General features: G+C 37.6%; 1 protein-coding gene across 1 annotated transcript; it reads right to left on the reverse strand.

Annotated features, from left to right (window-relative positions):
- Positions 1–9,273: 9,273 nt before the first annotated feature.
- On the reverse strand, positions 9,274–13,544 carry lin52 (lin-52 DREAM MuvB core complex component). The gene is made up of 5 exons (XM_015394091.1): positions 13,513–13,544; positions 9,778–9,852; positions 9,662–9,699; positions 9,493–9,559; positions 9,274–9,401 (listed from the first exon to the last, which is right to left on the reverse strand). The coding sequence occupies exons 1-5, from the start codon at positions 13,529–13,531 to the stop codon at positions 9,289–9,291; spliced, it is 312 nt and encodes a 103-aa protein (XP_015249577.1). The 5' UTR covers positions 13,532–13,544; the 3' UTR covers positions 9,274–9,288.
- Between the last annotated feature and the right edge of the window lie 860 nt (positions 13,545–14,404).

The following is a 14,404-nucleotide window of genomic DNA, read 5'->3' on the forward strand; positions in this document are numbered from 1 at the left end:
AGTGTCTACAAAATGTATGAGAAGAGAAGAAAGGCCTCAGAAGAGGCAGATATATCCCAGGATGCTTTGCACAGAGCTCTACTCGCAAAGCATAATGAGATTTTCTGTCACAGAGACCTGCTGTCGCCACAGTCTGTCGCCAATCAACAGCGGTGACATCATGCAGTAGAGGAGGAGTTATGTGACCAACGGGGAGCAAAAAGCAGTGATCATCTGTCCAAATGGTAAGTTGACTGAGTTCGATATATAGCCCCTGCTCTATATAGTGATTGAGGGATTTAGGGGTTAGGGTGGACGTTCGGACACAGTAAGCTTGTATGAGTTATGAGAACAGCAACTTTTAAACAGAGCGTGAACAAGGAGAAATGGCCTCATGTATGCTCTCGCACACGTTTAATAGGAGTTCCATCGCGGGAGGGGGTAGAGACTTCTGCATGTGCATTTTTTTTTTTAATAACTAAGTAAGTAGCCTCCTTTTATCAAGGCTACAATGGTTCATAAACCTGTTGAGTTTAAAAAGCAATTCAAATATTGGCAGGCAGTAACAGGCAAACCCAGAAGCAGAAAACAAGCGCACCCTCTCTATAGCTCTCATTCCATTGGCTGGAAAGTTGCTAGGTGACGATCCAACTCAAGTCTGAGAAAGAGCTAAAAAAATAAAAAATTCACAAGCTGAGTTTGTGAGCAGAGAGCAGTTTTCATGTGAGAACAGATTGAACAAGAGGAAAAATTAACTGTGCAAGAAGCATTAGATGTGGTGAAGAAGAGAAGGATTTGAGAGGAAGCAGAAGGTGAGTGCAAGTAGAGGAGATCCTGCTCTGAAAGTGAAAATGTGTGATATTGGTTATTGGCAGGAGAAATCATCCATAGTTTTTGTGCTTTGTGTTTATTTATAGAGGGAGACACCTTTAAGTCATTTGAAAAATGGAAAATAGAATTTAACTTGGAAAATAGAGACCTATTTATATATTTACTAGTACAATCTTTTTATGACAGGGAAATAAGGAAAGGTGAGTCCTTTACCATTTTTGATATTGTTAGTCTTTTCAGATGCCTATACTGGCCTTCCCACTCAGTGTCTAAGCTTTATTAAGATTTGCAAAGACAAAGTGGTAAGGATACATTATATGTAATATAAAAATCAAAGAAAAGGAGCTGAAGGTTATAATATTGATTGGCATGCCATGTGTAGTATAAAGCAAATATCAACTAGTTCTAAAAGATGGGGGGAATTTGGGTGGGAAAGAATCTCATATGGGTCATGTCCATAACTAAAAGGATTCTGGGACGGTGCTATGAAATAATAGACCTCAAAGCCTTCGTCGTCCCCAAGGATCCCAAAGCATTTCTACTGAGTTTTCTGCCCACAGAGGTAATTCAAGAAGAAGACAAATGAGTCCGGCGACAAAGGCCATAACCGGGAACAGACTTAACCCTCTCCAGGCAGATGTTGCAGATTTGCAACAGCTAAATGCCACTTAGCTAATTACTCCACATCCATATTTTAAGCGCTTTTGTTACTCAGAAGTACAACAGAAGGACTTAGTTGTGCATTTGCAACAAACAGTTTCTCTCCAGCTCACCAGATAGCACTGCTGACTCACTTTCAACATGGCTGAGTCCTTGGTGTCACTGAAACAGATTTTCTAAGCAACAGTTTCATGTAAGTATCACTACCAATTTCCATTATTTTGAAATCAATACTACGGTACATAAGATGAATCATGAATGTGTATAGATATGACATATGCCAAATAGTAGATTTTATCTCCTCTGGGTTTTTCACCAGAGGCATCTCAATTTCAACGTTGTGAATTTGCAACGTGTGCCCAAACAGGTACCAACGCTACATGCTTTATGTACTAGTTTGCCTATAATTTGAACATTTTAACAGAAACTGCCTTCTCAAGAGGTTTTGAGATGTCGGTGGAGAAAACGTTTGAGAAAAAGTTGTCTCTAATGTTGTGAGAGAAATTTTTTTTTCGAATTTTGTTTTGTTAATTTTTTGTTTGTGACATTCAAATAAAGTTAACGTTTATATCAGATTCAGTCTTCAGTGTTAATTTACCACTCCAGGCCACTGTTGCAAATCTGCAACATCCCAGAATTCATTGCATGTGAAGGTCTCTCTCAAAAAAAGGTCTGAATTGTATATTACTACCCCATATGATCATTTTCTCCAAATATCAGATTTTTCCTGCAACTACTACTTAATTTGAGCCTGAGAGGGTTAAGGACCATCAGCAGATTGGACAATGGCTGGACATTGCAGAGGAAATTCACTCGATGGAGATCAACCTTCTCTGTACGATTTTAAGGGCAGGTATTGATTGGCATGATTATATGTTGTGAAGCTTTAAATATAAATCTGTATAGGTATAACTGTATAGGTGTAATCTGTACTTGGTTGTGTTGTCATTGTTAATATTTTGTCCTCTCTGTATGTGTTTTGCAGTGAAAACATTGAATAAAAAGTCTAAAAACAACTAATTGGCTCCTGTAGCTAACAACTGCCATATACTACAATATTTCCCAACCTGAAACCTGTGCCAGATCCTTCAGATAAGAAGCCTTTTTGCATTGAGTTATACCTTCACAACATTAAGGGCAACCATCATAATTGTCATTACAATCGAGATAACTCGGCTTGTAGTATATCTCACTGCTTGCAGAGAAAAGTCTTGACGCCCACAATACATTTAGCTGAAACTGTGTTATTTCTGAGGATAATAAAAGTCAAATAAATAAATGGAGTTTTTAAACTAAAAGGAAATAAAATTGGACAAAACATAACTCTCATTATTACTGGAGATTGCTTTTTCAGTCTTCCGATTGATTTCTTTAAACAACTTAACTAAAATATGGTTAAGTATAAGAACTACATGAAGAGGTTAGAAAAGGTTGAAAGTTAGACACCCACTACAGCACACTGATCAGCAGACCACAAACACATTCCCACCGATTCTGTCATACACTCAGAGAGATCAATACTGATTAGGGGGACTTAGATATTTGTTTAGTTGATTAGAAAGGTCAATTAGTAATTTTGCACTAAGTTAATCAGCATCCTGTTACGGCTGCCATCCATACTAAATGACATTGTATGGATTATGCCGGCCATCGCCTTGCCCTGTTGATTTGTTGCCATCTGATTATCATTTAGCTCTAACTGGTTACATTTTAAGCAACAACACAAAGTATGTCGCACAATCACAAAAGATAATTCCTAATTTCCCACAGTATCATTCCTCCATGGCAGAGGATTTAAGGGTCCTGCTTGGTGCAGAGCAACAATAAAGATTAACCTATATTTGCAGCAGCTAAATGGTGGCAGGAGGATGTTCCAAATGTTGCCTGTTTCCCTAATCTGTATAGAAATGGCTGAAGCCGTGTGCTTTAGCTCAAATGTTTCTACTTCTCACTATTAAATCATTCTCATTCAGTAAATCCCAAGTGGATCAGATGCAAATGCAGAGGGAATGGAGTTGTGTAACATCTTACTTTCCCCTTTTATGTCGAGTGATTCGAGTGTTACTCTCACAGCCCCCATCGCTGCTCCCCTGTGTATAAAATGAGAGTAATCATCACAGTCTCCAAAAGCTTCCCCGCCCTCTCCCCTGGCCACTCCTGCTGCTGGCCCCCCCACCCGGTCAGCTGCTTAGACAGATGACCAACTGGGTTAAGTGGAGTCCCGTCCTGGGCCCCGATTGCTCCAATTCACTTTCATTAGGCATAAGGGGGACATATCTGACCCCCACTGCCCATCTCCGAGTGCTGCTGAGCTATTATGGGATGTAAGCTTTATTTAATGGATTTAACATCCACTTCCACCGCCCTCCTCCCTGGGGACACAGAGGAGATGACACGCACAAACACTCCAGCACAGAAACACTTGAAGGCACACATATTCAACCGCCCCGATGCCCCCGCCTCACAACACATACACCTGACGCTCATGTTTGTGTTCAAAATTCAATTACCCACTTATTGATACTTCACGGGGATATTTAAGATGCAGACACGAGCTGTGATTTCCCAGGGGAGCCACTGGTTCCTCTTTATGTCCCAACCGAGAAGGCCCACCCCTCCTCCTCCTCTTCTGATGCATTTTCGCCTGGCTGACAAGCTCACACACATTCACACACCAAAACAAACACATCTGCACCACCCAACCCCTGCCCAAGCCCATGCCTGTTCAAGAGGTGTCCTTATTAATAGGCAATCAGTCAAAAATCATTCATTAAAAAGCCTAAAAGGTTTTACACCCGCACTATGATTAGCTGGGAAAGAAAATCCAATGAATTCCTAATGCCTTTATGGAAATGAGATGTCATTTCCGATCTGCTCAGGGAAGCGGCAGGCAGGCGGCACTGGGGAGAAGTGTGTGTGTTATACTCTAACTCTTCCAGTCGAGCTGCACATATCCACTGCAGGAAGCAGCAAAAAGTCTGTGGAGCCGCTTAAGATTATCCAATGTGATCGAGACAACAAATAGAAACCACAGTTACAATAGTACAACTCGTTCAGAGCAAATTTGAACCCAAGGAGACGAAGGGTGGAAAAGTAGAGATGAGCGGGGACAGGAGCGGTGGCAGAGTTGGCAGGCAAGCAACACCCTGTTTCTCATTCAGCGGCTGTCAGCTAAGGCACTTCATAACCGGCCGGCCTGCAGTCAGCCCACCCTGATGGATTGATGGAGGCACATTAGCACGAATGGAGCCCGTGAATGCAATCATATTCAGCAGCGTCCTGCTTTCTAATAGGTTGGAGATTGATCCTGAGGGTGAGGAGGAGGTGATAGAGAACGCGGGCCCATTAGGAGCTGTCATGGCAGGGTGCCCTTCAGTCTCTCCTTCACACTGAAAGAGGCAACAGGGGTCACCGGATGCATGCTGGGTGGTGTCAGAGCAGAGCACAGGAGAGGCAAGCTGGGGGCTGAAAAAAGCCAACAGGTGGTCACTGGATGCAGTGACTCATTTCATACATAAACTTTTCACAATTGGAAAATTAACATTTACAACTTTGGTTGTATTACACACTTAAATACATACATCTGTACACATATACAGATATAGTAGCATGTTGCTCAGGATTTTCAACATCAGGAACAGGAATGATGGTTAAATCTGATGAGAAGAAGGAAACATCTAACTGAGGAGGAGGTTCATCTTCTAGGAGAATGACAACAACAAACACTCAGCCAGAACTAGGGCTGCAATAACAATAATTTTGCAAATCGATTAATCGGCCTATTATTTCTTTTGATGGATTGATTAATAATCCGATAGCAAAAGGTTAATTAAAGAAGACTTTTTATGAAACTAAACTAGACGAAACTTAAACATTTCCACTTGAGTTCTGGATAGAGCATATTGATGGACAAAACTTTTTTTTTTTTCAATCTCAAATGCAAACTCTTTATGTATTCCTTTATATTTTGATATAATTACTGCTCCAAGTGGGTTGCTCTTTCAGCTAAAGGCGTGTATGTTTACAGTCTCTATAATCCAGTTAACGATTAATCGATTACTAAATTAGTTACATGATTAATCTGATTAATTTTTTCAGCCCTAGCTAGAACAATAATGGAATGGTTTAAATTAAAGCTTATCTTAGATCACCTAATCAAATTCAAGATGATATTCCAACTCAAATTCTGTTGCAAAGTCAAAAGGGCGGAGATAGGGTCAATAGATTTACAAAGCTGATACAGACATACTCACTTGTAGCTTAAACGCACTGACTTAGCAATTAAATAAATAAAATATAAACACCACATCTTTCAAATCTCACATGCAATTAGTTTTGGAAAACATTTATCCTTTTAATTTAAATAAAATTCAAAACACATGGCAGTTTGCAGCGGGACAATATTAGAAAAAGATCGAAGGGTAATAATACAGTTTCAAGACGTTCAATCAAGAATTCCATGTACCGTATGTCATGTAACTCGCTCCAGTATGAGGGAAGATTCTTGAACAAATTTCTGTGATGGGTGTAAATATTTCTATTTGATAAAATTAGCTTTCTATTTCCTACCTCTGTATATTTACTTTTTACTTTATATTGGTCTATCAAATAATGCAGCAACAAAATACACTGAGGTTTGTTTTTGCAATGCATAAATGTACTGTGTGGAGAACAACTTAATATGTAGAAGTATTGTTGTTAGATATACCAATAAACCATATCGCATCCATGAGCAGCAAGTTCTCCTGCCTCTCCCATTTTTATGAGTGGCTCAGAGATTTCGTATTAGATCCTTTTTCATTTAGTCCAAAGAAAAGCAGAAAATCTTTGTCTCCCATCGTTTCATGACGTACATTTGCAGCCCCCTTATCCGCTTCTTAAGTCGCAATAAACAAGGTCACTATGTTTTTTTTTTATATTAGCATTAGATACAAAACTTTCTTTTGCAAAATCATTCATATTTGGAATAAAGTAAACGTTATGAATTCCATGAAGGTATACAAAACCATTTAACGTGAATAATATTGAATTTACTGCAGTTAGATTATGGAAAAAAAATAAAAATCCACCTTTTTTTGGAATAAAATCGTAGCACATCCGACTGAAACAAGTGTTGAATGTTAGTCAGTGGCCTTGAGCTGACAAGAGAGCAAATGCCAAAACCCAGTAACTCAGCAGCCACCTAACCAGTCGGCTCAGTGGCTCAGGCCCTTCAGCACTTCCCAGGGGAACACTCAGCTTTCAATTACCTCCAGTAGCAGTACTTATCAGGCAGCTACGCTTTCCCCTGAGACACGGGGCTTGATGCCCACGCTCAGCAGCCCACGGCTGGGGCATTCATCATGGGGTGGAGTAGCAGCTGGGGCCTAAATACGAGGCACGCGCCAGGCCCCTCAGGGACAAACCGGGGCAGCGTCAGTCCACCACATTTTGAGTGCTGACGAAATAAGGCAATGTGCTACCTCACCCCAACACATACAACTGACAGCAAAATGGACGCAAAAAACTGCAATAGAACAGTGTAATTTCATCTCTGCAGCAGGGTAGATGAGTTTGGCCTGCATTATTGCGCTCTGCCCATTAACCAGCCTCTTCTTTAATGATCCACATGTAGGGGTGGGAGGTGGGGTTAGGACGGGCAGTAAATCCTGTCCTCTACCCTCCCTCTGCCATGCCTCGGCACAGCGTGTTTACGGGCAGTGAAGAGTGCACAAACATGATGAAAAAGTAGCTGAGATTTACAGGGCCTCCCCTGACAGGCAGGAAAAGGAGAAAATTAAACCAGAGAGCATTAAACAGGCACCGATTACAGGGCTGCTCTGACACCAATAATAACCGTCATTGTGTCCCATCGTCCTGAGGTACATGACATGATTGCAGCGCCTGCAGTCCTGCGCCCATGACAGCTAACATCTTTATAACAGAAAGATTACAAGCAGCTTCTGGTTGAGGGAAGTCAAAGAGATTAAATAATTTTTCAACTAAATGAATTTACAAAATAGGGTCTGTGCAGCTATGACATATGCAACATAAATGATAGAGTTACCCCATCCTATACTATTGCTCCAGACCTTTTAAATTTAAAGCATTTGAGATTGCAGTCAAATACACATTTCCTTCCAATGCAGTTTTAACACCTTTAAATGACACCTTAGAACTGATTAGTATCATAAGTACTTAAATTTAACAAAGGTCTGAAGCCTTTATTTATAGTTTTCTTTAAACTTTAATCACTGCTCATGGATGATCACTCTCACTGCAACAAGTCACCTGACATGGAGGTGAAACATCTCTATGTATCTGCATTAGATTTCTCTGGATCGTTTAAACATTTTGTTACATCAGAACAACAAACTTTAACATGATTCAATGTATTTTTGATAAGTTAACCAGACTAATGAATATTGTGAAAATAAAAGGAAGCGCAAGTATTTTATAACCCCCATCCCCCGAAAATATCAGAAAAGTGTTGTTATTTAAACTATTTAAATTAATATTTTGTAAAACCACAACAATTCCTTCTGTCTCTTGGTAAAAGTTGCACCCAACTTAGCTCAAGTAAATATGTATGGCCATTCTTCTTTCAAATAGCTTTACCTAATAAGACAGACTGGTTAGGATGCATTTAGAACAGAGAATTTCACGTCTTTTCTTAATGGAATTAAGCTCAGGACCTTAGCTAGGCCTTTCTAAAACAATGTGATATAATCTAAACCGTTGCAATGTAGATCTGGATGCATGTTTTTCTCACTGCAATCGTCTAACAGGAAGTTGAATCTTCGGCCCAGTCTGAAATATTTTGCAGCCTCAAACAGATTTTATTCCAGGACTGGAAACCATTTAGATTTTTTTCTGACCAGTTTTCTTGTCCCAGTTTAAAAAACAAACCATGGTGCTTACACCACCATGTTTCATAGAGAAGGGCATGCAGTTTGCCATCTTTTTGGGGGGGGATTATTTGGTCTTAAGAGAATCAATTTAAAGCATTTAAAGCAAGGTATTTTCACAGCATTACTATGCCTTCATTTTATTATTTCACCCCTGAAAAAAGCACCCAGGAATTTCAGATTTTTATTTGTAAAATCATGTATTCTTTCCGCTTCTTTGCACTATTACTTAAATTCCAAATGAAATTCCTTAAGTTTGTAGTTATAAGGTAACAGAATGTGAAAACATATCAGAGGTGTTATTATCTCTCAGGCTACATTTCATCAAAGTAAAGGGCAAAGCAATACAATTATCACCAAGTGCTTTTTTTACAGCCAAAATTTATACCGATTTTCCCTCTTAGGATCATCAGATGAGCACTTACCCACATCTCTCTAATCCACACTCCATAAGGATTAGGGCAATAGAGGTGGGAGGGATTGGATTAAATAAATAGATTTTGTATTTATCAAATTCTTGGACATCTTTTCCTCCTTCAGTCCTTTTTGACTCTTTACTTTTTTGCTTTTAGGAACACTGACTTATATCCACTCTTTTAAAGCCTTGTGGTCCAATTGTTTCAGTCTTTTGACACAAACGCAGATTCTAATTTGCCAGGTTACAGTTGGAACAATAACTGTTCTAAATTGACATAAGTATGTATTGGGTGAGCTGAACCTGCTTTAAATGTAAAAAAAAAAAAAAAAAAAGGTAGAGGAATATGAACGACGTCAATGCTGAGTGCAAAAAGTTTTAGCTCCATCTAGTGGTGATATTGCACAAGAGAGAGTCAGTCAAAACCATTTCAACTATTTACATCAACTACATATAAAGCAGCTACACCCTAAAAACTGAATACATTTTTAAAGGTAAAATTAAAAACATATTTTCTTATGTTTTGGACTTCTTCTTGTACTTACACTCCTCTAAACCCAGCTGGTAAGCAAGATTTTGAAGTCCTTTGACCTTCTCCATCAGGTTGGCTGTGGTCAGACTGCCCAGCTCTGCAGACGGATGGCAGGGCACCAAATAAAAGCTCATAGTGAAAATCAACTAAATCAGATCCTGTTTGATGGTTTTAGAGATTTATGTTACCTTTCAACATTTCAATGTCCTCACTCTCCAGTTCTGCCATCCACTTTGGGGGCGAGTTTGTGATTGGCTGTAATAAAAAGATGAAACGGAACAGTAAACATTACAGGCTCCAGCATGTTTTACACAATGTTACATTTAAATCTACTTTAAAAGCTGCAAAGTAACCTACATTTTTATAAGATGCTGCAAATTCTGCGACTCCAGGCACTGTTTTAAAAGATATGAGACGGTTAAGAGGGATGCAATACTTCTGAGAAATAAAGGAAAAACAGAAGAAGAACGTACACTGCTCTGGCCACAAGTCTGGCGATGCTCTGTCCAAGTTCTCAAAACTCAGCAAAGATGATTCGAAATCATCTCCTGAGAAAATAGAAATACAATTTTTTTTATTAAGTGTGCTCACGTCTCTAAAATTGGACAATTTTGTCATTCAACAAAATAGTTTTACTGTCTTCAAATACAAGTTGGATATTTATCTTGTTCTAAAAACCTGAAATTGGATACAGACTTGATTAAAACTTTAAAATAACACCCAGGGCTGGGTGATATAGCTTAAAAATCTAATCTCAAGTTAAGAAGAGAAAAAATGGCTGATTAAAAGTATTTTAACGTGATAAAGTGAGGAAAAAGTTTGATGTATTGTTGCCAGGAACTACAATTACTAAAAGGAACATAGAGAAGCAAGGACGTCCCAATCCGATACTGATATTGAAAATTTGTCTGATATCTACCAAAATAAAAACCTACAAACATCAGAATACAATGCAAGGAGGCTGATGGAAAGGCTTCACTTGTATTTGCTTGGTTTTCAGTTTTTTTAATCTATTGGTTAATTAAACATGGATCAGTCATTCTCATATATAATATTGTTTACTGTTGTTCTCTGTTCCAGTAAAATGATTTGATCAAATCTTTTCCAACGTTTTGCACTAAAAATTAAGTTATAAAATTACGTATGATTCCTGCTTATATATCGTGTTTAACTCAGTATCGGTAAATACTCAAAGCTGCAATATTGGTAAAGGAAAGCAGTTTCAAGCACTTTAAAAAATTTTAAATTTTCCATCTGTGTTGGAAATGAATCCTCCAAAACGCAAAATACATTTTCTGTGTTCTTTGTTAATAATTTCGAATAAAAACCTGTTATTTTTGTCGGTAATAAAGCAATGTAGCTCTCTTGCTGGTGGAATAAACTCTTCTAGTCAGCATGAGGTGCTACTAACTAATTTCACTTTGTAAAGACAGTTTAAGCTTCATTATAGCACAAATTGCCCAAATCCATACGCCATTATACAGTAGCTGTAAGTTAGAAAAACGTTAAGCGGCCATCAGGAACACGTCAAATATGTTGTGCCAGCGTGTTTCAGCGTACTTCAGCATGCTAATAACTTATACAAAACTTATCCATAACTTTTCCAACGTACGCCAGCGTTTTTGTCAGATTTTTCATAACTGGTGGTAGGCTTCACCTGCATGTAGGCTTCTTTCCCCTGCTTCTTATTTCTCATTTCAGATCAATCAATAATAATCAATACCGGCTGATGTGAAAGACTTATATTGTGATACATTTTTCTGTTTTATTAAACAGCCACAAATAAATTTAGTTTTCCAACAAGCTAACAATAATCTAACATATTTCTTCTGTAGGTATGGTAATTATTACTGACAACAAGATGGCAGAACTACTCCTCAAAAACTCCAAACTAACTTAGTTGCTGAAGCTTACTTGGATTTACAAACCATAAAAAGTAAACCAGGTAGTTCTTCTGAAAAGTCAAACAAATGTAGTTAAATAAAGCCCTTGTGATGATAATGGTCCCCAAACACTATCAAGACAGTTCATAAAAACTGTCTTAATAAACTGCTCTTATTAACCCTGTAATGCCAAATGTATCATATTTGATATATACGGTTTCTGAAATGTTTTGACACCTTTTGCATAATTTAATGGTAAAAACTTTGCTCAAAATCCTATTGTACACAATCAGATATACCTGATAACAGAGGGCAGAAGACTACACAAAAAATAATCTTGACTTATCGCATACTGTAGTAATAAATTATTAATATCAAAAATGTATTTCTGTTTTTTCTTTTTACATATTTTGTTAAAAGGCCAAATAAGGACTTCAAACCAAAAAAAAGTAATTTTCTGTTTTGTTTTATTCGGGCTTTAAAGGGTTAACACATCCTCAGAAATATCAAATGTTGCTATCAGAAGTGTCTTATAGTATAAATATGAAAAGTCTACATCAGCTAAAGAAACATTATCATGATCTTAACTCTGATCCCATTAAATAAAATTGATTTATCTAATGTAGGCTACTGTCCTGCCCTAAGCAATTTCTGTAGTTATGCTGCTGTAGGCTTAGGCTGCTGGAGGACATTCTGAGCATTTTTTCCTCACTCTGCAACTTTCTCTTACTATAACAAATTCAAAAATTATTTAAGAATATTGTTACCATTAGTCTTTTTTTCCCCCATACAATATATAGCACCTTTTGGTTTTTGAGTGCTCTACTTTAAATGGTCTATGGTTTGAGTCACCAGTTCCAATAACATAAGCCCCATTCACACTACCCTTCTGAAACCAAAATAAATCTAAGTCTAGAAGAGGCAGATATATCCCAGAATGCTTTGCACGAAGAGCTCTCCTCACAAAGCATTATGGGATTTGCTGTCAAAGCAGCCCGCTGTCGCCATCCGACAAAGGTGACTAATAACAAAGATGGAGTAGGCGCCATGCAGTGGAGTTACGTAACTAAAGGAGCAAAAAGCAGTGATCATCTGTCTGAACGGTCAGTTAACTAAGTTCACTATAAAGTTCACTATATAGTCCCCGCTCTATATAGTGATTGAGGGATTTAGGGGTTAAGGCAGATGTTCAGACACAGTAAGCTTGTATGAGCTATGAGAACAGCAAATTTAAACAAAGTGTGCATGAGGAGAAATGGCCTTGTGCATGCTCATTTTTGAGCAAGTGGAGAGGGCAGGTCACAATTTTATATTATCATAATTGTCTATCTTTTGTGTTGTCTCCTTTCTGAATTGAGCGAACAAAGACACATGGGTTCCAGCAACTTGCACTCTCTCTGCTTATCATCCTGTAGATTTAATAGTTCTCAATTAAACTGTTTTTCTTCTAAAGGTTGGACCACTTGCAGAATTAATGCTGCCATTAATTTGCATGAGCATAGAGTTTCCTTCCAAAATAAACTGATCTAAAGCCAGCTGTTTTTTTGTTTTTTTTTTAGCTTTTTTGTCAGCTTCCATCTGGACGCCAATTATGTGTTAGTAGATGGAAACTTACCAAGTCTTTTTCTGATGGAAATCTTTTCCAGTTAAAAGGCAATGACTTGAGGGGGGATCCTTAATTGATATTATCACCTATTAGCCTGTTTAGTATTACTATCATGACCAACAATATAAGATTGCTTTAAATCTGCATGGAAAATATTGGTATAAGTATAACTAGTAAGTAAATAAGAAGACCTGATGATTCATTGCAGTGCTTGAGATGACATTGATTGTAAATAGGCTTCAAAATAAACTGAATTGTAGCTTTCAAAGCTAAATTTATAGGATTAAATTTCTTGTCCACTCATAGATGTATGGAAAAAAACATCAAACAACAGACTGCAAGTATTATTTGTTTTACTGAATTACAATTGTGTACTGCATAGGACGCTTAAATATTAATACAAGCCGTTAACGTTTGACAAATAAAACGCATCGATAGATGGTTGTAACAGATGTTTTTTCTTCTGCAGCTACAGACCAGCTGTGTTTGTTTGCTTCCTCAGAACTGGACACTAACGCTTCTGGTTTCAGTGAAGCCTTCGGACAACCGAACACCTCTAAACAGTAAGAATACCTCATTAATACTGCTGGGTTTTCGTCTGTAACCGTCGAACTGAAGCACGTTTAACTTGGTTAACATTTTCGTGAGCCCATAAGATAAAGTAAAAGATAAAATTAAGATATATTCGGAGCGTATCTGTGTAAGGAATTAGAATTTACCTCCATTCGGAGACGCCATCTTCACAATAACCACGTGACGAACCACAGCCAATCAGCGGCTCTGGTTTCAAACTACTTCGCAAATACACCACAAGAGGTCGCACTAGAGCTCTGGAGGTACATTGACTCATTCCTCTTTTTAAAATAATGTAAAAAGCCCACATTATTTAATCGCAGTTTACCCAAAACTTGTTGATCTTTATTATGTAACTAAAAGCTTTATAAGACTATAAATATTAGACTTTATTTATTTTTTTTTTATTTATTTTTTTTATTTTTTTTTTTTTACATCTTGTCATTTTAAAACCAAATAATGTCCTTTTCTTTTTTTAATTGCACTTTATGCAAAATACCAGTGATGCTCAAATCTAGAGCAGTAACTTTTGGATATGTTCCTGCTTCAAAATACCTAAAGAAAATGGCCAAATGACCTCATAAATATGTTATTTATTCACAGGCGTAACTTTCTGAAGGACTGGTGTGGACATGTCCCAACCAATAATTTCGATACATAGATTTTTGCAATATATGGGACAAATTTCTGCATTTTATTTTGCTGCTTTTGAATGAGGAAAATCACTAATGCAGCTGAAAGGAAAAGTATCCATCAATCAATTCACATTTTTCTGGATGGATGAATGAAACTGAAATTGTGTTCTAGGGAGGCATGATATATATTGCTGTTTGCATCGGAATCGGCTGTTATTCTTCCTTTTTTATATACATTAATGTCATCTATAAATATAAATGTCAGCGTATTTTGTTTTTTTTGTGTTTTCGAAAATAGGAAAGCAATTAATTCAATAAATATATGTTTGAGCTCATTTTTGGAAAATACAAACCCTATTGAAAGCGTTTGTGTGGATTAACTGTAGGTCCATAAGCCAACACC

The sequence above is a fragment of the Cyprinodon variegatus genome, unplaced genomic scaffold (assembly GCF_000732505.1).
Source record: "Cyprinodon variegatus isolate N-32 unplaced genomic scaffold, C_variegatus-1.0 Scaffold671, whole genome shotgun sequence".
In the NCBI taxonomy this organism is placed as follows: domain Eukaryota; kingdom Metazoa; phylum Chordata; class Actinopteri; order Cyprinodontiformes; family Cyprinodontidae; genus Cyprinodon; species Cyprinodon variegatus.